The sequence below is a fragment of the Pocillopora verrucosa genome, chromosome 10 (genome assembly GCF_036669915.1).
Source record: "Pocillopora verrucosa isolate sample1 chromosome 10, ASM3666991v2, whole genome shotgun sequence".
NCBI lineage: Eukaryota > Metazoa > Cnidaria > Anthozoa > Scleractinia > Pocilloporidae > Pocillopora > Pocillopora verrucosa.
In genome coordinates, this window is record NC_089321.1 from 1,015,913 (window position 1) to 1,040,160 (window position 24,248).

General features: G+C 37.3%; 1 protein-coding gene, 2 non-coding genes and 1 pseudogene across 3 annotated transcripts; 3 read left to right on the forward strand and 1 right to left on the reverse strand.

Annotated features, from left to right (window-relative positions):
* The first annotated feature begins 58 nt into the window (after positions 1-58).
* LOC131800082 (WD repeat-containing protein 75) lies at positions 59-15,168 on the forward strand. Its single transcript, XM_066173306.1, has 25 exons — positions 59-174; positions 267-396; positions 1,863-1,928; positions 2,458-2,548; positions 3,146-3,312; positions 3,555-3,625; positions 4,049-4,147; positions 4,819-4,907; positions 5,365-5,520; positions 6,130-6,192; positions 6,621-6,736; positions 7,038-7,145; positions 7,581-7,657; positions 8,084-8,250; positions 8,740-8,849; positions 10,169-10,245; positions 10,872-10,963; positions 11,448-11,546; positions 12,180-12,346; positions 12,546-12,605; positions 13,173-13,239; positions 13,501-13,574; positions 13,664-13,758; positions 14,016-14,059; positions 14,482-15,168. Exons 1-25 carry the CDS (start codon positions 71-73, stop codon positions 14,682-14,684), a joined length of 2,592 nt encoding a protein of 863 aa, XP_066029403.1. The 5' UTR covers positions 59-70; the 3' UTR covers positions 14,685-15,168.
* On the forward strand, positions 9,416-9,551 carry LOC131800098 (small nucleolar RNA SNORA16B/SNORA16A family). Its single transcript, XR_009341439.1, has one exon. It is a non-coding gene; the product is annotated as a small nucleolar RNA SNORA16B/SNORA16A family (small nucleolar RNA).
* On the forward strand, positions 10,370-10,506 carry LOC131800097 (small nucleolar RNA SNORA16B/SNORA16A family). The gene has a single exon (XR_009341438.1). It is a non-coding gene; the product is annotated as a small nucleolar RNA SNORA16B/SNORA16A family (small nucleolar RNA).
* A 391-nt stretch (positions 15,169-15,559) lies between the features above and the next one.
* On the reverse strand, positions 15,560-22,257 carry LOC136283856 (uncharacterized; annotated as a pseudogene).
* Between the last annotated feature and the right edge of the window lie 1,991 nt (positions 22,258-24,248).

Below are 24,248 nucleotides of genomic sequence, written 5' to 3' on the forward strand. Positions count from 1 at the left end.
TGACGTATCTACCTTACTACTCCACATAACCGCTGAGCACTACTAAGCTTACCACGTGCAGATTTTCAAAATGGTGCCCGAGGAAGACGAAATATCTGAACGGTTTGGATCGGTTCGCCTTGTTGGGGGTGAATCTCTGGTATCTCACCGAACAGTGTTCAGCAGAGACTCCAAGTATGTTATCAATCGCGTCATTCCGTGTCGTAAATCGCAAAGTTCATTTAAGTCGTGGCGTCGAAGTCCTGATTGTTTGTTAATGTCCACAGGATCTTATTTTGCTCTTGCGGCCGAAAAATACGTGTGTATAGCACGTTAACGGGAGATTTATTGCGAGAACTCCAAGGACACGAAGGAAAAGTTACAGACTTTAAAATCAACCCTAAAAATCACTTACAGGTTCGTACAGGTAGCGAGTTAGATTGTGGAGGATTTTTAAGTCGCGAGCTCTGTGCAGTGCAGTGAATTAATTTCAATTTTAAGCTTACGTAGTCTTATAATATATACCTTTCTATAATAAACTGAATTATACGATCATTTTTATTTTGGTTCTTCCTTATGATGTATTAGGGGACGGACACAGATAACATTACCATTACCAACACTTTTCTTTACGATATGAAACCAAGAGATTCTGAGTAGCCATGTGTTGTGTATTCGTTTAGTGCAAACTCTAACTCTTCGACTGGTTTCTATATCCTGCCTGGGTAAAATTTCCGCACAGCCCCATACTACATTATGCATTCAGTTGTTGGATAGAGAAAACAATGACAAAAACAATACATTGCCATTGGGAAAACAGATTTGTTTTACAATAGTATGGGGCTGTGCGGAAATTTTACCCCTGCCTGTAGTCAACGATCAACTATCTAATAACCTAGTGCAATCATGTTACTTGATAACAGTACTTTTACATCATTCAGTAATGCAGTAATTATTTATCACACTATACACTATACACCATAACTCTTTCCAATAATAGATTACAGAATATGTAAAAAGGTGGTAAGAACATCAGTGACACACTCTGCTACACCTTATGTGCCTCTCTTGTTCTTACTACATTTTAACTTTATCTGCAATCTCTTTGTACTGTACATACGCAGGCAATTACATGGAATCTACATGTATTTTGTCTATAAGAACTGAATAGTGTTCATTGTCCTGTGAAAAAGCAAGAGCAGTTTTTGTTGCAGTATTAATTACCAAATTCGGTGTCATCTTAAACTATTGTGATTACTGTAGATAATACTTGTACTTTCAAAGGGTTTGAATTTCATGTAAACAGTCCACCTTGGGGTTTGCTGTTTAAATCGTTGTAGATGTGGGTCTGTGTACAGTTTGAATTTGTTTTCCTATTTGAATTTGTGTTGGTTACTGCATCACAAGCTGTATATTAACCCTTTAACTCCCAAGATGTCATTAGTAATTCTCCTTACTGTCTGCCAAACAGTTCTTGGGATGTTAGTTGGAGAATCTGGTATTAGATCAACTTATAATCCCCTAATTGATATTTTTCTTTATTCTCATCACTTGTCTACTTGATATTGTATTGATATCATAAAGGAGAAATTCTGTCTTGGTCACTCATGGGAATTAAAGGGTTAAATGTAGGATTTCATGATGCAGTGAACATTTCCATTAACCCTTTACACTTATTATCAGTTGGCAAGTTCTCTGTACTATTTTAATACATATCTATGGTACTAACAGGAAGAATTAACCTAAAAGTCAAGGGCTCCTTGAGCTAACCAATACCTTTATTCCTATGACCTAATATTTGATAGAGAAGTGATACTGTTGGGAGAAATTAGATGCATATCACTCTTAGATTATAAAAGGTTAAGTCCATGTTTTGCCTCTAGTTAATTTCCTGCGCAGTCAGTGGAGATGTCATATATTGGGATTATACAGATGGACAGATTATAAAGGTAAGCACTGATCAAAGTACAATTTATGTTGCAGTTAAGATAAAGTTATTTTGGCAAGGACAATTAATATGCTGGTGTTCAAACTTTTCAGTGGCTCTAGAATTTTTCATATCAGTTTTCTTTTGATTTCACTTTTTTTGTAATTGTCACCTTATTCTGAAATTGAAGGAAACAAATCATAAACCTTTTAACTCCCAAGATCTCATTAATAATGCTCTTTACTGTCTGCCATACAGTTTTTGTGATGTTAGTTTGGAGAATTTGGTATTGGATCAACTTACTGATATTTTTCTATATTCTCATCACTTGTCTGCTTGACATTGAATTGATATTGGAAGGAGAAATTCTGTCTTGGTCACTTATGGGAGTTAAAGGGTTAAACTGATTTTGATTGTGAAATTGTAAATCAAAACTATATTTTAACCACAATGTACACATAATTACTCTGTATTCACTTTACCATCAGGATTTGTGTTTTGTATATTTTTGGTGTTAGATTTTACAGAATTGATGGGTTATTTTTCAACAGAAATACAGATTTGAGGGTTCTTTAGTAGGATTGATGGTTCACTCAGTACATAATGAATCGGTGTTCTTGATAAAGCAAACCTCATGTAAAGGTAAAGAACCTTGTAGACTATATGTCATTGCCTTAAATTTCAATTGGTAGTTGTAAGAGTTTCAAATCTGCTTACTGGTTTGTTTAACGGTGTTTAGTTATTTGTGTGGTCATCTATCTCAATCATCTGAACCTGTCTAGAAGGTACACATACAGTATATTACATGCACAAGCACCTTTAATGTGGCAAGTCAAAAAGGTTTAAGATCATATTTCAAAACATTAAATATGGAATGGTTGTCACCAATTGGGAAACCTATGTTTGATGGTTGTGTAGCAAGGCAAAAACTTTAGGTTGCCAGGTGTTTATGGTCAAGAGGTTAGTTGAGATAAACATGTGCACACAAGAAATGAAAAAATTGAATGTTCTGCTGTTTTCTTTTATAAGAATGTGCCTCTTTCTACTTGTTTGTTTGCGTATTATGCTTTGAGTTATTGTGCTAACATCCCAAAACAAAACACAAATACACGTATGAAGTCAAATTTATTGGCTCAAATTTTATTTCTGGTGACCCATTATGAGCCCAGGTCACCTTATAGAGAATAGAAGAGTTGAGCTGGAGCTGTGGAACTTAGAATCTGTTGCTTACTGTCTTAGGTAAGAAGAGAAAATCAAAGGAAGAAAAGAAAAAAAAGCTTGTTGAACCAGAAGAGTACAGCTTGTCTGTGTACAATCCAAGATATTGTAAAAAAGTTGACAAACCAAAGTTAAAAGTGATACTTCATACATCAGGCAACTCCAAACAGACTACAATGAGTGGTGATGTAAGTGCTAATGAATATTCAACAGAGTAAGGATGAACAAGTGGAAAATGGATCAAAATCCACTATTTACTGGTTCTGAATATTACTTTTTGACCTTTCAAATTATTACCCTTTTTTCCTTCAATAGTTTGGCACATGGTTGTAGGAGCTTAATTTAAATTTCCTTCTTTGCCTCAAAGTCTCCTCAATTTACATGTTATTTGAGGATGCACTAATGAAAATTTTGTTTTCTTTTCAACCAGGGCAACTTATTAGCAACTGTGAAGGAAAACAATCTACACTTGTGGAACTTCCTCTCTGGAAAATTAAATACGTAAGTGATGTGCTTTGCATTAAAGTGTAAATGTACTTGTACTTAAAAGATACGTTTACAAAGCCATGCTTTGTCTGAGATGACCCCATGAGAAATGGTTCATGCAGTTTTCAATACATGCGCTAAAAAATTTTGACTGAGAAGTATGCATTTTTACCTTTTAGTAGGACAAATTTACTTAGAACAACTTCAAAATTACATGTACTGTAAGTCCTCATTCTCAAATACGGTGTTCATCATTATTGTCAGTGGTGCTTTTTTACCCCATTTTGGTGTGGTTTTGCATAGTGTGTATCATTTAGACCATAGGATAGTAGGTGAAGAACTCACTGTATTTTACAGTAATTGTAGTTTACAGTTTCTTGTACTTCTTTTTAATAATAATTCTTTGTTTTGTTGTTATTTTGTTGTTTTTTTTGCCAGGTTTTCATACAGACGCATACAGTTTTCATGTGCAGCCTTTCATCCTTTAGAAGCTTGTGTTGCTACTGGTGTATGTGGTAGTGGGGAGATTATTTTGTGGTGAGTAGCTAAGGATTCCTCATGACCAGATTGCAAAATGTCCAACATGAACGTGCTGATGAAAGTCTACATGTTGTATATGTATGCCTGTCCAAAGGTATCAATTAAGTTTGTCTTTCAAGGATCACAACAAAGTGGTGTGAAGTGGAATGAATATTAGTACATTTGATTAAATTTACCTCCAGACTTTTAGAATTACGTGTAGCTTGTTCTGATTAAGTCAGCTACAAAGTCAGTAATTTATTCAGTACAATGTAGTTTCCCCAACTAATTATGGTGGTGGTGTACATGATTGTTGTGGAATTACCAGACTATGATATACATGTAGAGAAATTTGTCTAACTCTTTGTAAAAAGACTGCATGCATTTTTGTTTTTTACCTTCTGTGTTTAAGGTAAACCCTTAAACTTAAAAGATGCAGGAATTAGTGGGTACTTTAATATTATTTAAGTTATGGTCATGCACAAAGGATAAAGGATGGTTTATGAAATGGTGAAGTTTGCTTGTAAATATCTGAATTAAAATGCCTGAACAATTTGCAGTTTCTGCATGTGTTCAGCCCTCTACAGTGTCTTTGGGTTCTTTGTGATAATTATGGTCTCTGAGTGGATAACGCAGTAATAAGTTTTGCAGACCTTACACATGTACATGACTGTGCTTTCTGTTATTAGGCAAGGTTTGGATCAGTTAGAAAGTCCTGCTACTTCAGTTCTTCACTGGCATCCTAATCCTGTCTCTGATATTATTTTTTCTCACGATGGTAAGATGATTTGACTTGTCTTTTTTTGTTTACTTGCTTGTATTATATTATGTTTACCTCAGAGTAAGTGGTAGCTACAAGTCTCTCTCTACAGACTTAAAAAAAGCTTCTCTTTAAGCAATACTGTACTGAATGGGTTCACATCTTACTGACAATAAAACAGTTTGAACTAAGGGAGATCAGTTGATCATGGAGAATGATTTTTGGTGAGGACTGAACAGGACTGTTGTTGATGGCAAATCACTTTTACTTACAATAGTCCTACTGAGAGCTATGCTGAAGACTCTCAGCTCAACTTTATTTAAAGCTGTCATGGCAACTAAACTAGAAAGCTTAGAGTGCAGCTGCACATACATGTGCGTATACTGTATGAAGTTGATTGCACAACTAGATTGACATCATAAATACATACAGCACCATATTTGATAGGCATTTCATTATGTTGTACATGTCTCAGGTTCAAATATGTTTTCTGGTGGAGAGGAAGGTGTATTGGTGTTGTGGCAGTATAAGACAGATCACCAAGTCTTCCTTCCCAGGTTAAGCACTCCTATAAACCATCTTGCTATCAGTCCAGATGATTCATTGACAGCTGTCAGTCAAAGAGAAAATGGTATGTTGTCAGTCATTTATGGGCAGCAGGTCTCATCTATGATCAAAATGATTCTAATTTTATTAAACATCATTTAAGAAGTGAAAGGTTCAGAGGCTTGATGGTTAACATTCTGGAGTCAAGATGGAAAGAGCTAGGTTCAATCCCTTGTTGGGTCTATTTTGTTGTGTTTTGAGGCAATGTCTTTAGTCACACCACCCCACTCTGCCCAGGAATGTCTTAGGACATCAGCAAATGGTCAAAAACCCAACAAAATACAGGGGGAGAGAGGGGGGGGGGGGTAATCTCAGATAGACTTGCACCCCATCTATGGGGGGGGGGCTAAGAATTACATGTACAATCATGCAATTGTACTACAGAAAATGAAATTTGTGGACTTACCTTTGACCATCTTGTAACTTTTGAAAAGTAATGAAATTTTTTTAAATAATGAGGCATGACTATACATGAAATGAGTACCACTCAGATGACAATCTCTTAACTAGCTGCTTTGTTTTGGTAATTGTCCCAATTAAGTTAACATTCTATGCCTGGGATTGGTTTCTTCCTCTTTGAAAAGATGTCAACAAATACAGTATCATTAATTGTTTGTATCTTTTTAAATTTCAGTTATTAGATTAGTTAACAATACTGAATGGAAGATTAAACGGACAATTCAGGGATTGAGGCAAAGTAGGTATCCCTTGAACTTGAATTAAACATCAGCCATAATGGTTGTATGGCATAAATGCATAATTATTGTTCAAATGTAAAAATTACATTTATTTTCTTGTTCATGGTGTGCAATGGAAAGCACTTTTTTTAAAGTGCACTCTGGCTGATATAATAGGAGGCTATCAAAGCATTTGAAGATAAAGAGGCAAGAACTTTTGGTCTCTCCTTTTCTGGAAAATTATCAAACTGAAAGGAAATTTTGTTCAGCAACAGTCTCTTACAGCATTCTCTTGTCATTACAATCTATTACTGCCCTTATCTCTTCTTGCCAAAAACTTTAATTGCTCCATATTGTGAGAAAAACAGACTACCTTTTTGTGTTTTCTACTTGATTGTACTCAATGTACATGATTGTGCAATGTATTGTCTCTTTTGTCTTTTTATAGTTGATAATCTTTTTGCTGGCATTGTGTATGATCCACGCTCAAAAGGCCTAGTGACAAGTAACAAGCCTGGTGTTCTACAGTTTTACCTTCCACAAAGTGATCATCATGCATTTTCTGTAAGTTATTTACCTGAAATAATTTAGATGAAATATGTGAAGACTGAATTACTTTTACATTATTTGTTGTAGTGGAGAATTGATTCTTTCGTATAATGTTGTCATAAATTGTGTACATTCAAAATGAATTTTTTCTTTTGATTGTAATATACTTTACATGTCTGATACATGTACGTGTAGTATTTAAGATGTTACAGCAGTTGTAACTGTTAAATCTTACTTGTCCCAGATCTGTGCAGAAAAAGTATTGCATCTTAACCATTTATTGTTTGTTTTTTTGTTTTTAAACTTTTAATCTCAGCTTGATGTTGTAAGACAGAACATTATTGTCAGAACAAAGAAGGAGCAAGTAGTCTGCACCAAGGTTGATCAAATGGCATTTAATGACAGTGGAAGCTGGTTGGCAACAGTGAGTTACTTATCTCTGAAAAAATTAATGAGAATTGAATTCTGGTGACAATGTGATCTCCTTAGAGATATTGTACTTGTTTAATTAAAAAAACAAACCTTGTCTCAAACAACGGTGCACCCTGGTGAAACAGAGAAGTACAGATGTTGCATCCAGTTGAGTTAGGGCTGTATTCAGCCACTCCCTGATGACTTTACATACATGTAGGTCCATGTTCACAGGGAAAGATGCTGTTTTCTTTGAGTCAATTACAGATTTAGAAAATACAAGCTACATGTCTCCTTGCACCCAGGCACTTGTAACGGGAAATTTTAGGCACAGTCTTTATACTGTTTTCACACTTACACATACAGTTTGTACATGTACATGTTTTAAATGTTTGTTAATGTTGAATACACATGTTAGTTTCTGAAACTGATCGCAATTGTTAATTAGGTTGAAAGAAGAGATGACAAGAAAAATGCAATGGAATTGAGACTCAAATTCTGGGAATACAACCAAAGCGATCAGTGGTATGATCATTAATCCATTAATTGAATATTGATAAAAGCTGACTTACATCTACAAGACTTGTCAAGTGCATCTTTGTTTCCTGAATTTCAGTAAGTTACTATATTTGTGACTTTAGGTAAAGTCAGCTTGCAAACCAGAGAAGCTATTCATCTGAAACTTTACCTTGTTTCTGTTGCATCAAGAATCAGGCAGTACCTCTGCTTCCCCTCATACTGTACATCACAAGGTTATCCCTTGCAATTCGTTGTGATTCTTTGACTTTTCAGAAGTACCTAATTATATTCATAGGTCAGAAAGAGACACAGTGAGATTGAAGTGTCTTGCACAAGAATGCAGCCTGATCCAGCTAGACTTCAAAGCTAGCCATTTTTGTCCACAGTTCAGTGCAGTCATTTTTTTATTTCTTGTTCTCTCTTGTTTTTTAGTTATGTTACAAACACCTGTGTTGATTCACCTCATGATAAGAAGATTGTAGCCATTCAGTTTCAACCTCAGCAGAAAAGAGATGAAAGTACACCTCCTCTTGCCATGACAGCTGGAAAGGATGGAAAATTCAAGATCTGGCTTTTGGCTGAAGAAACAGCTATCAAAGGTACACATGTATGAAAAAGTTAATGTACAGAAAATTTCAAGAAGGATGTGTGGGATTGAAAGGAAAGAAAAAAACTAAGACCGTTCGAGATGCATCCCACATACTGTACTCTTGAGGAATTTCCTGACGGGAGAAGTAAATCAAGAATTTCAAGGAGAATCACAAAAACTGCTTAACATTTCAATACTATTTAGCAGTGCTTGATGCCTATGGACACCTTGATGTATGACTTACTTATAGTGTTTTCAAAGTGGACAGAAAAAATATGAATTACTCAACAAAACCCCTCCTGCCCCCCCCTTCATTTTGCTCACCTTCCCTCCACCCTTAAAACTTTCGCTGATTGCATTGAAGGACATGGTTTATCTTTGTGTAAAAATCCGAAATACTATCACAACATACATGTGAATTTATTTTTGCCCTTTTTTGCAGCCTTGAATGGTATGCTGTTTGTAGGGTAATGTGTAACCATCTTATCTGTACTTTCAGGGAAGGAATACTCTTGGTCTTGTCAATCAGTTGGTTACTATGGTGACAAGCCTTGCCAAGATGCAGCTTTCTCACAGGATGGATCTCTCCTAGCAGTGGCTTATGATAAGGTTCTTGGCTCATTAACCTTTTTAAACCCTAAGATCAGTATTTATATTCTTCATACTGTTCTCTGTACATTTACTAAGGTGCTGACAGGGAGAATTAGTCCAACAATCAAGAATTTCTTTAGTTGGTGATCATTTCCTTTATTCTCATGACATTAATGTGTAATTCAGAGGTGATATTGTAAGGAGAAATTAGATACTGGTCACTCTTGGGGGTTAAAGGGTTAATGTATTGTACTGGGTTCTCATATCACTTATACCATTGTTTGTTTTTCCTTTTTCTTCCTTTCATTCTTCCATTGACTCCCTTGTGCATGTGTTCATTTTGTGTCCTTTTGTACTTGTATTTTTTGGTCGTTCACCTGTTTGTTTATTCTTACCTTTGTTCTTTCCTTGTTTCCTTTCTTCGTTCATTCGTTTCGTTGTTCATTGGTTTTGTTGCTTTATCACTGTGTTCATTCCCGCGTTTTTTCATTCCTTCATTCCTCTGTCCCTGTATTTCTTGTGTTCCTCATTCTCTATGTCTTCAACTCAGGTTTATTAGGCCAATATTCGTCTGTTAGTACAATAAGAGGCCCTATCGAAGCCCATTACAGTGTAACATTGCTGTTCCTGGGTCAAAACGGTGCCAAGAAGAAAATTTTCCAAAGGTCGCTTGGTAGCCCCCCATCTGACTACTGAGCATTACCCAGGAAAATAATATTTTCCTTTTTCTTGATTCATTGATGGAGGCAAGTGTTGCAAAGAAACCAAGTTCTAAATGAACTCATTCCTTTTTTTACATTGTGGGATGGTACATTTAGCTCGGTCCTAATAGCTTTTTTTCATACATGTACGTATTGGCAAGCTGCACTTTAAACTGTAATTATGCAGTGAGTAATAGACATGGAAAAAGTACGCGCGTCTGATTGGCTGAAAACGAGTGCATTCTCATGTAATTCGAGTGCAAAGTTGTAACATGAGTGCAAATTATAAATGGCGCGCGCGCTGCCAAAATGTCGTCGGTCTTGAGTATCTGTGATGCGTTTTTCATGTAAGTTATTAACAAGTAACGATGTTATTTCGAGTGCAATTTGGTGTAAATGAGCACTTATAAATTTTTCAAAAACTACAAATTACACGAACACTACTCGCTCGTGCAATTTTGTTGTCTTTGAAAAATTCACTTGTGCCTATTAACTTAAAATTGCACTCGAAATCATGTTTTTATCTATACAAACCATGTTAGTCGTAAAATTACAAAATAATAAAACTATATGGTTCAACTATCAAGGAAACAATATTTTTTATTTTTATCATCATTATTTTTATTTTACATGTAGGTTATCACTCTATGGACCCCAAGTACAAATGAGCTGAGAAAGACTCTAGCTTTACCCTACCCTGATGAGGAGATCAAGTAAGACTTCATATTACGTCACGTCAGATACGTCATATTACTTGTTCGCACAATTCTTTAGTTTGTTATTAACTCATCTACACTCAATTACATGCGTGTTACACGCACAGGTGTTCTGAATGCCACTCGGCCCTTTCGAAGCTCAGAGCAGTTGTCCGTACTTCTCTGAGTCAAATAGGAGCCAAGAAAAACATTTTCTATATGGTCGCTTGGCAGACTTCATTCTATGTCTCTACAGCATTACCCAAGAAAATAACAAAACATCTCTTTCCAGGGAACCTATAAATGGTTATGAAATTTGTATAATGCATATATGAATTGATCACACCTGTACGTTGATGATAGCACATGTAGCATTGAATAATTGAGTTGTGTTTGTAAGTTATTGTGGAGAATTTCTAAAAATGACATTGTGAGAGTAAGCGCTTTAATCGGAGCAAATGGACAGGGCTAAAGCCCGAAACATTAGTTTTGTAATTTCTGTACGGTGGCCAATGTACTTTATCGACTCAGTTGATCATACCAAATTATCTTACTATAACCCTACTGGAGCAACACCATAGTTTCTTTACAAAATTCCCCCCTTATTTTGTGAATTACTGTTTTATGTATTGTTCCCTTTAAAGGCGGATCAAGTTTGGACATAACAGCTCCTCACAGTACTTGGTCTCCATCACCAATCGGTATCTAACTGTGTGGAATCTTCTCTCCTGTACAGGTGAGTAGAAATGTTCAGTTTAATTTCAGTTGAACGTGGAAAGGAATTCGAGAACTGCATTTGTGTTGCTTTGCTTTGCTTTGCTTACCTCAGTAAACACGCAGAATTTCCAATTGAGCGTCGGAAGTAATTCGAGTAATTTTTGGAGTAGTAAATTTTAAATACTCGAAGTTGAATAGAATTATGGGATTCTTTTTTTTAAGAATTTTGGCGTCAGGCAAGTAGTAAAAATACTCACAGGTCTAATGGGGGTGCGGAGGGGCCTGTACCTCCCGGTTCCCCAGAATTTCCGTCCCCCAGCCCCCCCCCCCCCTTCCTTCACCACCACTGAGTATTACACGAAGCGTGTTGCGTGATGATGCCAGAACAACGGCCGCGCAGAAGACTATGGAAGAGACCGACTAATATTAACTTGTACACTCTGTGATTAATTTGGACAAACAGTCTTTCCACGCTGATTATTTGTGTTTTTCTTTTCTTTTAGTTTGGTGGAGTGTGGAAGCCCCTGTGACGTGTTTACTGCCTGATCCACAAACAAATCTGATTTGTGTTTTCGTTTCATTCAACAAGAACAAATCACACTGTAAGTGGGCCTTGTTATCGTCGTTCTGGTTTTAAGATCATCCGTCTGATCTCAGTGAACTGAATCTTGCTTGTAATTCTTAAAACCCATTTACTCTTAGAATGCAAATTTATTTTACAACCTAAATACACTGTTGAGCAAAAAGGTGCTGAGATTTACGAAGTTCATAAACGGGGAGAATTTGTCCTGACGTAAGACCAAAATCTTCGAAATAGCTAACTAGCAGATGGGCGTTAAAGGTTCGATACTCATGTTTAAAAAATGGCTTTATTTGAGACACTTAACAGGAAGTATGGATGTACTTTGCCATAAACAGAAAGGAAATTCTAGTCTAAGTGACAGAGAATTTCCCTCAGTCGTTGAGACTAAACGGAGACAGCTTATTCCCGTTTCCGTGGCATGAACGGATGACATTCCACACTTTGGTCATCAAACGCACCTACTATCAGAATTTTATCTGGTTTCAAGCCATTTACCGGCGCCATTTATATTCTGAGCAACAAGAACAAGGAAACTGAGAGTTTTGTCTTCACAACAACCAAAGCGTGTTTAAAAGAAGTTGGGAAACAGAGACAAGAAGTAATTACTATTTAACTTTGTTAAAAGTGGCCATATATTTTTTTTTAATTATAGTGTACATTTTCGACCCAGCCTCCCCTCATCCTGTAGCTGTTCAGTCCTCTGTGTCCAGGAGGTCGGATGTGGTGTCAGCGGTCTTCGACAGGGAAAGCGTTTTATGCAGCAACAAAAATGGGAAATCGTTCAAAATGTCGAAACTTTACTTCTTGAATCAGGAGCAGGTATGGGAAAATTGCCGTAAGTTTATATGGTTTTTATCAGTGTTGAGGAAAAAACTTACAGTTTTTGATTGAGTACCTGATGCAGTTCGGTTTTGCGCGAGAAACCATGACGTTTTTATCAGCGAACACGTGAGCGATCTACATGTAAAAGCTGTCAAATGCAAGCTATAGGACTTAACGTTACCTTTTTCCATTTCAGAAACTGTTCACATTGGATTTTGGTGAATCAGAAGATAAAAAGAGTCCAGTCAAGTCACAGGTGAGTAACTGCAAGAGGCCTCTAAGTCACCCTCAGGAACGACCAATTCGTAATTTCTCCTTGTAATGTTATAATCAATATCATCACTGTGAAACTTTGTTATTGATCTTAATGATTTTTTTTTGGTCACGTCGTTTTCCCTCTTTATTTTTGTTTGTTTGCTTGTTTGTTTTTTTTTTTGTTTAATTTTTTAAAAGGTTTTAATGTTAAACAGTCGAAATAAAGAAAAACGAGCTCTAATCTTGAATTAAAACAGACATATCGTCAAACCTCTAAGAATTTTTCTCCGTAGGAATGGTACTTTGTCCACTTAAAAGTCAGTGCCGCTGTTTCCAATTGAATAAACTACCACATCTGTTCTACCTTTCCTTTCTTTATTTCTATCGAATTGTCGCCTGGCAAAAAGTGGATTAATAGAAGCGAACCGTTTCCACACCCCCACCCCGCCCTAATTGAGATCCTTTTATTAAGCCAGTGCTTTAGGCTTTGAGTAATGCTTGACTTTTCCTTTAAACTTACATGAGCCAATCAGTCAATGACGTGATTTTTGACATTGCTTTATTTCAGGAATCTGCTGCGAAGCCAGAAGAGCAAACTGAATTCTATAAGATCTTCGGACAGTCAACGAAGAGTAGTAAGTGATGAAGACAGCAGCTGTCTTTCGTGATCTACGGTCTGGTTATCGCCTTCATTCCTACGGCTTATAATCTGCGATTGTATTCTTCGTGGCAATATTTTCCTGTCAAATCCTCGACCAACACTCGTAAATCTCAATTCTCATTCCAGCCATGGACGGCTTCTTTCCACGTTTCATTTATCTTTGTCTTCTTTTTATCATCACTATTATCATTTTTTGACTTCGTCAATGAAGGTTATCAATTTATCTCTGTTTCAGGAGCGGAGTCCACTTCAGATCACCGCGTCGGTAAAGGTGTCAGGGGAAATCCATCAAGCGCTGTGGTCAGACAGGTTGGTTCGAAGTGTTTTGATTCCAAAATTTAGGCTTCTTAAATATTGCTTACCGTAACGAGCTCGAATGTGGATTTCTTTCTTTGCAGATGCTGCAGACCCCTTCTCATGTTCTTCCTTCAGTTTCCTCTATTTGCTCATCATTTCTGCAGTCACTGCTGGTCAGCAAGCAATCCGCGCCAAGGTAACATTTTCTTTTCCAAGTATTATGTAAGCTGAGTTTCAATCCGCGCCAAGGTAACATTTTCTTTTCCAAGTATTATGTAAGCTGAGTTTCGTTACGCATAGACTGCTGGGAAAAGCGCTGCATACCAAATAACATGTGCAAAAGGATAAAATTGATGAGCGGAAATAGGCCATGAGGTCTATTTTTTTGTGAAATTTCGTATCACTTATTCTAATATCAAACATTTGTTTTCTTTATTTTTTCGACTTCTTCAGGGAAGATCAAGATAATGACAAGAATAGTGATGATGAAAACGAAGGTAAGTTTTTCAGGGCCTTTGCTGAAAATTTGTCACACCTTGTGTGACTTACAGCCCATAGTGACCTATCACCACTATAGCGCTTAAATGTCGTAAAACCTAAACAGGAGTAGTCGCAATGGCCAATCAAAACACTGGAAGATATTAAGAGAAGCCTGTCAGAACTAAAAGTAACCATCGGTCAGCGGAATGATCCGCAGTAAACCACGGATAATGAAGTGGTGTTAGTCTTAATTTTGAATCTGATTTGTTCCAGGAGTAAGGTGATTTCTGCCGAACAATCTCAGAGGCGAGTGAAGCAAAATTAGTGCGATTTCAACTACCGTCGACGCTCATTTCAATCACTTAACTGATTTATTTCTAACTAATAGAGCAATTCTTGTTTTTTTGGTTTGTTTTTTATAATTTTTTTTCTCCTGCAGTTGAAAGTATGGATGAGGATGAAGACAGCGACGTAGAAACAACGCGTGTTACCGAAGGAGCTTCCGGGCAAGTTCATGACTCTTCGATGGAAACGACAGACAGTGCTGTTTTGCAAAGCAGGCAACTCAATTCCGGAGAACATTACGCTGATCTTGACAGTGTTAATTTTACCTGGCTAAAAGACTTCTTCGCCTCCTCTTAAGTCAACTTTGTTGTCGCTGACATCAGATGCAGGATATGTGCGTGAATAAAACGAAATAATTATTTCATCAAGGATAAATGAAAATGAAAAATTAAAACAATACAATTTCATCAGTGCCGTGTCTCATCTCGAAAGAATGCCCCACAAATGAAGGACAACCATGAGCTCTCTGGAAGAGAATTGTGAATCTTGAACTTTTGTGGGGAGACCCCTTGCAGTGTAAATTAAAACTGAACAGTGTTGAAAATATATTTACTGACAAGAAAAAAAAGTTTTTAAGTATTTTATCAGGAATCTTTCTTAAGTTTGTGAAATAATCCTTATTTTTATCGCCTTTTAGTTCAAAGAACCTCTGTCTTGATTTATGCACAATTAGAGTATGCTAATAAAGCTGTATCAGTATTACCAGTTGAATTGGGCGACATACACGCACGATTTTCAGCACTGTCCTGTAACTCTTGACGCATGGAAACAACCATTAATGTACACTAAGCTTGCTTACTTTTGGTTGAAAGGAGATTTTGTCAGAATTCGAGTTTTTTAAGTTTTTACCTTGGAAAAGGTTATTGGGAAGTAAGCTATCATCATATATGTCGATATATTATTCCCCGAAATTATTCTTGGACAGAGAGAATTGCGAATTATATTCAGTAAGAGTACTCATGCGCACAGGCACAGGTCGAAGTTCAGAAGTTAATTTATAATTTTAGTTTGAAGACAAACTAATTTCCATCACAACTATGAGACCGATAATTTCCTATCGCTGTGAGGGGGCGGGGGGGGGGGGGTTGGGGAAGGGGATCACGTGGTTTTCGGGAGAATCAGTCGTCGCCAACAGATTACTAGAACGGACTTTGACTGCCGATCAACTGCCAATGAGGGGAGATCATTACAAAGCCTCAGGGGGGTGGGAGAAATAAGGAAAATTTTACCGCAAAACATGTTTATGGCGTCCGTGCGCATGTCTCCATTGTACACTTCTTTTGCCTCATTTAATAAATGGTTGTATCACTTGATATTTTATGGAAAAAAATTAAGGATAAGGGCTGAAGGCCCCAATAACGAATCTCGTACCCAGATCTTACCGTTTAACTGTAATTGAGCCGCTTGGCCGTGGACGGTGGATTCAAGACTTCCAAATGACAACTTATGCTTCAGAATTCAGCGTAATTGAATGTAACGCAATTAAAATGTGTTTTATTGATCTTTTTTAAAAGCGACAGTAAAACCCAACACCATGACATACTATCACATTCCTTGTGGGCTTTTAACTGAGTTTTCCTTCAATACGATGACCACATTTTATGAATTAAATTCTCATCATTCTATGAAATATCTCCCCTTTAGTCGATACACAGGTCTAAAAATGTTGACACGGAAAATTAACGCACCCTCCCTAGTTTAAACACACTTGAAAATCCGCTCCCATTAAACGAAAAAAAAAGTGTCAATTCCAGTCATTTTTTGTAACACTTCGCTAGTTACCTAACTTAACTTTTTGGTTAATAGGCGACGCGAGCCACAAAAAGAGCTAGAATAATCGATGAATCAACACGTCGAGAAAGATCAGAGACAATTTTGAGGTACTCTTTCGCAACTCGCAGCTGGAGACCTTGTTGTCAGGCTAAGAGGGAAATAATAATAGGTTTTTATGTTACTGCTTCAGCAAAAATTGAAGAAATCAGCTAAGTATCAGTATGCCATTTTGGAAACCATCTGAAGGCTGATTTTCACTCTACAACTTAGTCCAATGCGTTCTGCTTTTAAAGTTGTGACAACTTTAGTCGTGCAAAATCGAAAAAGGTTGAAAAGAGGCCTCAAGGTTTTAAAATATATTTCTGTAGAAACCAATCCCCCGCCGAGTCCCAGCTATCCATAAATAGTTAAATATATAGTTAAATAATAAATAGCAGCTATCCTAAAATAGTTTGACATTCGCACGGTTAGGCAAATGACAAAGTGTTTGGTCCAATTCACAAGTGATGTCAAGTAACGTTAAGTTCTTAATGCTGTTTCGCCGTATTCCCGAATCGTCCTCTTTTATCGTTTGTCTCGTATTTCCTCTGTTATTTCTTGTGTGATTTCCATTGTTCTTATTAGTTGTAGTACGTTTGTAACATTTATTTAAGAAATCACTGGCAATTTTCATGTTTAGTTAAGTGTTCGAGTCGTCCAGAATAAAACTTCTTTACGTCCTAAAGTCATTGCTTGTACGCTGGTTATAATTAATATTCATTTAGTTGTATGTTACAGACGAGCATCGTGAAATTTTTGATATATTATAGAGATATCTAAAACTGAAAGGTAATATAAGTAACAACTTTTGCACTTTATCTTTGTGTTACATACCATTTGTTCTGAAGTTATTTGCGCGCTTTTCCTCGCGTTTGTTACGAGCTAGATGAAGAGGACCCTCTGCCAAAAAGTACGTGTCAGTCATTTGACCACCTGCCGCCCGTTTCCCTCGGCCACTCGAAGGACATTTCTGTACGCACTGAGAGTCTGGGTCAGTTGCGTTACATACAGTCACGTGGCAGTGGACAAACACAAACGGATGACCTGCAATAAACTTAAAGACCTCAAGGCTAAACCGCTGAGCACTGACTGATGGCGAAGAATGGTATTGCACAGTTACGTCATTGGGGCATCTAAAATACAGTTTTGAGGAGTATAAATTGTCAATTTTTCGAAGAAGGTAGGGATAGGTTTCAAGTCGCAGTGCTGTTCAAAACTTACTTCATAATACTGAGAAGTACTCGCCCGCAGGTCTCAATTCTCAGTTGTGATTTTGATGACCACCTGTGCAATAAAGCTATGAAAAGAAACACCATAACATACAACATACCCTTTCTTTATAAACCCGTACTTTAAGGGGTTAGACTGATCCTGGGTAGGGGTTGCGAAGCATCTGTCAGCAATTATCGACAGCTGCTTGTCATCAGAGGTGACTAACACTTCAAAATACAGACGTTCGCGCAGCACCACACCAACAGGGAAGTCGTCTTTCATGTAAGGACTCACGAATCTGTTGTCAGGGAACATATTCAGAGAAAGTGTGAAGTTTCCTTTGCCTTCATCACTGAACACGAGTTTTCTGTTACTTGGCTTCCAACTGGCAACGGATGATACCACGCCGTACTTGGATAAGTAGCAGCTGAATGGTAATTCTATTTCACGTACGCGTGTTATTACGCTCTTGGCAGCCACAGGGATTTCCAACACAGCGTTGGAGTAGACGATAGCTGTAGGTGTAAACCTGCGTGTCGTGTTACAGCCATTCAGTGGAGTCGTTAGGAAAAAATGAGTGTTGGTTTCTCTTGCTCTACAGGTCGTGTCCAGGAGTCGAAGATGTTCACGGTCAAGACCGCGGAGGAGGGACTTGGGGATGATGTCACTCGACGTCAACCCCTGGAGCTGAAACAAAATGTTTTTTCTTGAAATGGAAAAAAACAAACTCGAAATTTACTCACCCACCTTATCTCTTTTTGATGGACGTGAGCTTTCATTTTACTTTTTAACCTGTCATGGCATGGGCTAATGAGTTATAGACCATCCAAATTTCTAAAAAATTTAAAATTCGGGCGATAGGGTGAAGAAAAAAAGTCACTTCTGAAAACACGTTAGATGTCTGACCCTTAAATGTGTACGTTACTTGCACGATTCCGTTCGCCGACCACTATCGCCTTTGGGGATAAAAAAGGAAAGAATAGTGGAATAACCAAACAAACATTGGTTGCCATGTGAACTTTAATAAACAAACAACAGCTTAACATCAGGGTGAAAAAAAAAATAAATAAAAAAAGGAAAGTAAGACAAAGAAAAAAAGAAGGAGTGCCCATTTGTTATCAAGACAGTATACTAACCATGACATGTTTTGTTATCTGATGATAAGCTTAGCTCTAGGTCTGGACATTCACATTTGTAGCCTCCTGCAGTATTGACGCACTTGTGACTGCAGCCACCATTTGACACAGCGCACTCGTTAACATCTGTCGAAAAGGAGGGTAAAAAAATAAAACGGATGATAACGCACATCTATTTGGTAAAGTTAAGCTTGATCTAAAGAACCTTCTCTCATAAAGAACTGCCTGGTACTGGCTGAAATTTGACTGAGTCTGCCATAATTATTAGATGAGCTCTTGTATATATATATATAATATATAAATATATATATATATATATATATATATATGTATATGTATATATATATGTGAGTGTGTGGGTGTGGGTGTGTTTGTGACTAGTTGACCATTCCCCAAGAGGGCTTTTGAGGGCCTATATGAACAAATTTAAATACTGCTAACTACCGATCGAAAACCCCAACTGGCAGACCAGTTTGCCAAATACAAAGCGCAGCCAACGAGTTGCGATCCGGACAATCGAGAAAAAAATCCATTGTAGCAGGGTGGAGGGCTTAAACCCGAGACCACCAGAATACAAGTCTTGTTCACTAACCACTCAACACGCTCACATTTTCTTTCCTTACTTTAGTTAAGAGTACTTTCTCTTCTTTAGATAGAAGATCTATCAACTGTTTATAGTTTTTAGTTTATGAATACGTTCATGTCGTGGAATTCGGCATATTTGTCTCTAAGGAGCCTTAGCGCATCCCAAGACAAGAGAGAAAAGCGCGAGAGCTCACCTTTGCACGAAACTGACTTGGCACTGTTTGTCCACTCGCCGTTTGACCCACACAGTGTAAAGGGCGAACCTAGAAGCTGGTATCCCTGTGGGCATGAAAACGAGCAGTTCGTATTGGCTTTCATATATGACGTCATACAATCACCCGGAGATGTTTTTACAGGACGAGACAAGTTGAGTTTCTTGCAACCTGGAGCTGAAACTGTGGAAAAGAATAAGATGGCTGTGAACGTCAAGTTCAACCACAGTAAAAATAAATGGGAAAGGAATACACTTATAGTATGGTGATAATAGTTTATTAAAACCTTTCTTGTATTTGTAAAACTGAATTAACGAGCTGGTAAAACGTGAAATAAGTATAGTGTCAATAATACGACATAACTACTTATTATATTGGGGAAATACCACCATATTTAAAACGGGAAATCAGTCGTCACTAATAGAGTAAAAGGAGAAACTACAGAAAAGAGATGCTGTTAAAAGAGTAATTGTGGTCACCCAACTAGTTAAGCTTTAAAGCTATTTGAGTGACAAGTCACCTTCTGTATTTTAAGATATGTAATGAGAATAGACAAATATATCCGCTACATGCTAGTTCTACCTCGGTATAAGAAAATGATTAGCAGCTAAAATCGTGAGTTAATCGTCGCATCGTGAAAAGAAAGATATCAACAACCATGAGGAGGAGGGTCAGTGAAGATTAGCCTAGAACCATGAATGAAATTGTTACAAAAGAGAAAATATCCTGAATTGTTAAGCTTTGTTTATCAAGAAAAACCGAAACTACGTTACATTCGTTTGAGTATGTTCCAAGGTCTAAAGAGACATAAAGTGAAAAACTCCACTATGTGGCAGAGAAACGTCGCCAACAAGGTATATGATTCTGTGTCTTACCTAAAACGTATTATGCGTTAAACTGTATTATAATTGATTTCGTAGAGGAAAAAAAACTTACATAGCAAACAATCCAGACAAAAATGGAAATCAGATCATACAGTTTGCAGTAGACCTCTCTTGAAAGTAGAATTGTTCAAAACCTTGCGCTGAACCAAGAGAAAGTAAGGGGGTTATTTTCTTTGGTCTGAGCTGATTCCGCAAAATTAGTGTGGAAACAAGTCAAGAACATTTGCATCAGTTCTATAAAACAATCAATCGAGATTGCGCTTGGTAACTTAACTTGCCGGACTGTACCTTGGCATATGGAATTCCTAGAGCTGCAATCCGTCCATCAGGGCTCATTGCAATCTTATGCAGGCAACAGTCAATATTGTAGATAAAAACGCTTCGCACAAACTCACCATCTTTGGTGTATATTCCAATAATTAGGAGCTTCTTAGAAATGTCGGTACTAGCCAAGAGGACTTGTTGACTTTCCCTGTGAAATGCAATGCTTGGTAAGGGCACAAACTCTTTGAGATCAAACTTGCTCAGATGGTTACCGCTTTCGCTAAATATGTGCACACAGTAGGAAGGAGTTTGGTCCATTACCATAACTCGGCCATCACTTCCAGTGAGGATGTCTTGCGGTCTCTTCAAATTTTGTTCTCCAAAACTGCTAACGAAGCGACCATCAGTCTCATAAACATCCACAACATAACATTTCTTTCTCCGGTCACCCTTCAGTACCATCACTTTACCACTATCACTGACTGACAGGGATAATTCGAAGCTCATTTCCCTGACACGAAACCTGTGATGCTGCTCAGCGGTTTTGTTAAACTTAAAAATCCAGCGAGTATCATTATGACTCTTTTCTTCAATGAGGACATAAATGTTGTCATTCATGTCTGTGGCCAGATGAACCGGCCAGATTTTAATCGATAGTTCTGTACCATTGTCATCAATAAGAGGAGGAAGTCTGAAACACTTCACAAACTTGCCTCTATTGTCAAACATCTTGATTGTCAGGTCAATGTCGGCTACAATATATTGCCCGCTTGAGTTAGTAGCGATATCTAGTGGATTTTTTATCCTGTGCTCCTTTTCACCATCCTGACCAATTGTCAATGATAGATCACACTGCTCCATACCTTGTTCACGTAGCAATAGAGCTACTCTCCAGTCTTGCAGTAAGTCAACTTTCTCATCTCCTGTATCAACATTGGGCCATTCCAGGAATAAAAGCCCTCTGCTGCATATCGCTTGTGAGACAAAGTAGGCAAGACAATTGACATGAAAGACATCGGAAATAATTTTTACTCGTTCTTCTTGGTAAAACCAACCCATCACCGCACTGATTCCTGTCTTGAGCTGTACTTTAAAGCTTTGCTGAACCACTGGCAGACCGTTTAGCTCTTCAATACACAATTTACATAGTGCTAAAGCATCCGATAGATTGTCTATTGCCTCTAATGCTGTTGCCACCACTCGGTACTGCATTGCTAAAATGCGGTCAGTTGTTGATAGCGCTTCATTTGAAAAAGCAATCGTTGCCATTTCACGAGCACGTTTGAATCTTTTCTTCGCACTAGCACGCTTTCTTGTGGCAGATGTAATAAGCTTCGAGTTTCGCATTCCTTCAGTGAGCGACACAGCTTCCGCACAAGCCACTTGTGCTGTATCCGCGCCATGCTCACTCCTCGACCTTTCCTCTTCTAATGCTTCAGACAGCAACACGGTTCCTTCTCTCAAGAAGCTGGTACTTGCTAACAAATCTTTTCTTGATAATCCATTCAGCCTGGACTTCACGTCATCGATTTCTCGCATGATGATGCCGCGCAACTGTTGATCTGTTACGTCGCCATCTTTAAGCTTTTTTGCTGCCTCATCTCTGCCTTTATCCACGAGGCATCCAATAGTCGCTTTGAAAACTGCTGTTATGATCGAAGACATAATGGCAGCTTGGAACTTAGTAATCGGAAGAAATTGGGAGCTTTTTTCAGCGAATCTTCACAATAAGCAACTTCTCAAGCGTCGATGAACGATATCGAAAACAAACGAGGGTAAAATTTCACGAATGATTGCCATTTTGGAATGAGAATTGGTGTCAGCCCAAAAAATGAACAAAAAAAAACATAACAAAGAGAGAGCAATCAAGGAATGATGGCGTGAAATTTAATAACCTATTCAAATAGTCCTTTGTTGAAAAACATATTTGTCTTTGAAAAGTACTATGTTGCTCACTGCAGACATTCAAAGAGGCTGTTGTGGTCTCAAATTTTTCTTTCGCTAGCAAATGATAATATGACCATCAGAAATCCCTGATTGGTAGCAGCAAAAGTACTATTTAAAGCTCTCTTTGTAAAATCTTTTGTTTAATAAAATGTTACTCATGATAATTGAGTACTGAGAAATTTTAAACACGTTCCGGCATCATTTGACTTCTCAATGGAAATGTTGTTTGATGCCCGAGGCAAAAAAGGATGATAATTGTTCATTAATCTTCCTTAGTTGTTAGCTTTGTTCTCAGCTTTAACGTGTTTTTACCTATAGTTTTTTCAATTCAATTTCAATTTCAATTTAATCTTTATTAAGTCATAAGATAAATAATCACATATCCTATGTTACAACATTAAAAGAAGGTATATATATAAATTACAGAGAAAATCAAGATAAAAATTATAAGACTAGATTATGTTTAAAAATTAAGCGATTAACAAACGTGTTTTTGAACCTATCAGTGTTTATTTTAGGATGGTGACTTGTCTCTTTCCTCAGATTGTACTTGGTACAAGTACAATCTTTACCTTCTTACTCGTAAGTAACTGTTATACCACAACTGGAGCTGGAACGGGTTCCTTCAACCAAATTTGTATTCTACTATTCTTCGGGTTTCGGCCCAACACACTTACGATCCAATTTAGTTTTGAAATAATTGGAATCCCTTCTCACAGCATGGGTTGAAAAGCGAGCCGCGTGAACTCAGAGGGTGAAAGACTGAGTTCTTATTTAGAGACTCAAACCCATACACTAAATCATGATTTCAAACCAGACATCGTTATCGCCTAGCTTCGCACTTCACAATTGAAAAAGGAAGGCTACAGAACATAACCTATATTTTGTTATGAAAATGTCTGTCATGCACGTCACTGCTGTTAGCTTCTTTTGAGTGTTTTCATGCGTCAGTAAGTTGTGCAATGTAATTAGTCCATTGGAAAGTGAAAATGCAAATCACTTAACTTTTTCCAGCAGCGTGTTCCTTTTCACAGTAAGTTTAACCAATCAACAAGAGTTATTGCTCTTCCTAACATTAACAAATATTTAGCAAAATAAGTAAATAAAACTGTGAGTTTCTTGTTCTTACTCAAAAAAAATTGAAGGAATTTTGAATTTTTTTGTGGCTGTACCACGAGCGCCAGTCTATCACATCCTATTTAGGTTAAAACAATATTTTCGAAATTTTCATCTCTTATGGTCTTGTTAAAATATTTCTCGACCAAGTTTGACACGGTCGAATTTTTTTCTGCTTGCTTCTTTTTCCTCTTTTTGTTTTTGTTTTTGTTCTCTATCGTTTGTTTATTTTGGTTTTTTGGGCTTTATAAGAGTAACACTGAACGTATGGCGATTTATGCAGCATTTCAGAGAGTGTCAGCCCTCCCAAATGGATATCACTGGCAAAATAAAGTTCATGACGACAGATAAATATTCTCGTAGCTACATGTATACCAGGTGTTCTTTCCCCATCTAATAAAGAACAATTTAACGAACTTTGACGTGCCATGCACGATGAACTGTCTCGATTTTAAAAATGAAAAATTGTGAATACGCACATAATAACAATGTCTAAGCGAACCGTGACCCATATGATGAACACAAACTTACAAACAACACAACAAATCCAAAATAACCATCAAAGTGACCTTATTCTTTCCTTTCTTGGCTTTCATTGTCTCAGAAAAAAGTTCAATTTAAAGTTCTATTTGAAAAATCTTTTGTTTAATAAAATGTTAATCGAGATTATTGAAATTTCAACCACGTCCAGGC

Coding starts and splice junctions, on each gene's coding strand:
- LOC131800082 (XM_066173306.1), top strand. CDS start 71: ATGGTGCCCGAGGAAGACGAAATATCTGAACGGTTTGGATCGGTTCGC. Junction 3,313..3,554: donor AGACTACAATGAGTGGTGAT/GTAAGTGCTAAT, acceptor CTTTTCAACCAG/GGCAACTTATTAGCAACTGT. Junction 6,193..6,620: donor AATTCAGGGATTGAGGCAAA/GTAGGTATCCCT, acceptor GTCTTTTTATAG/TTGATAATCTTTTTGCTGGC.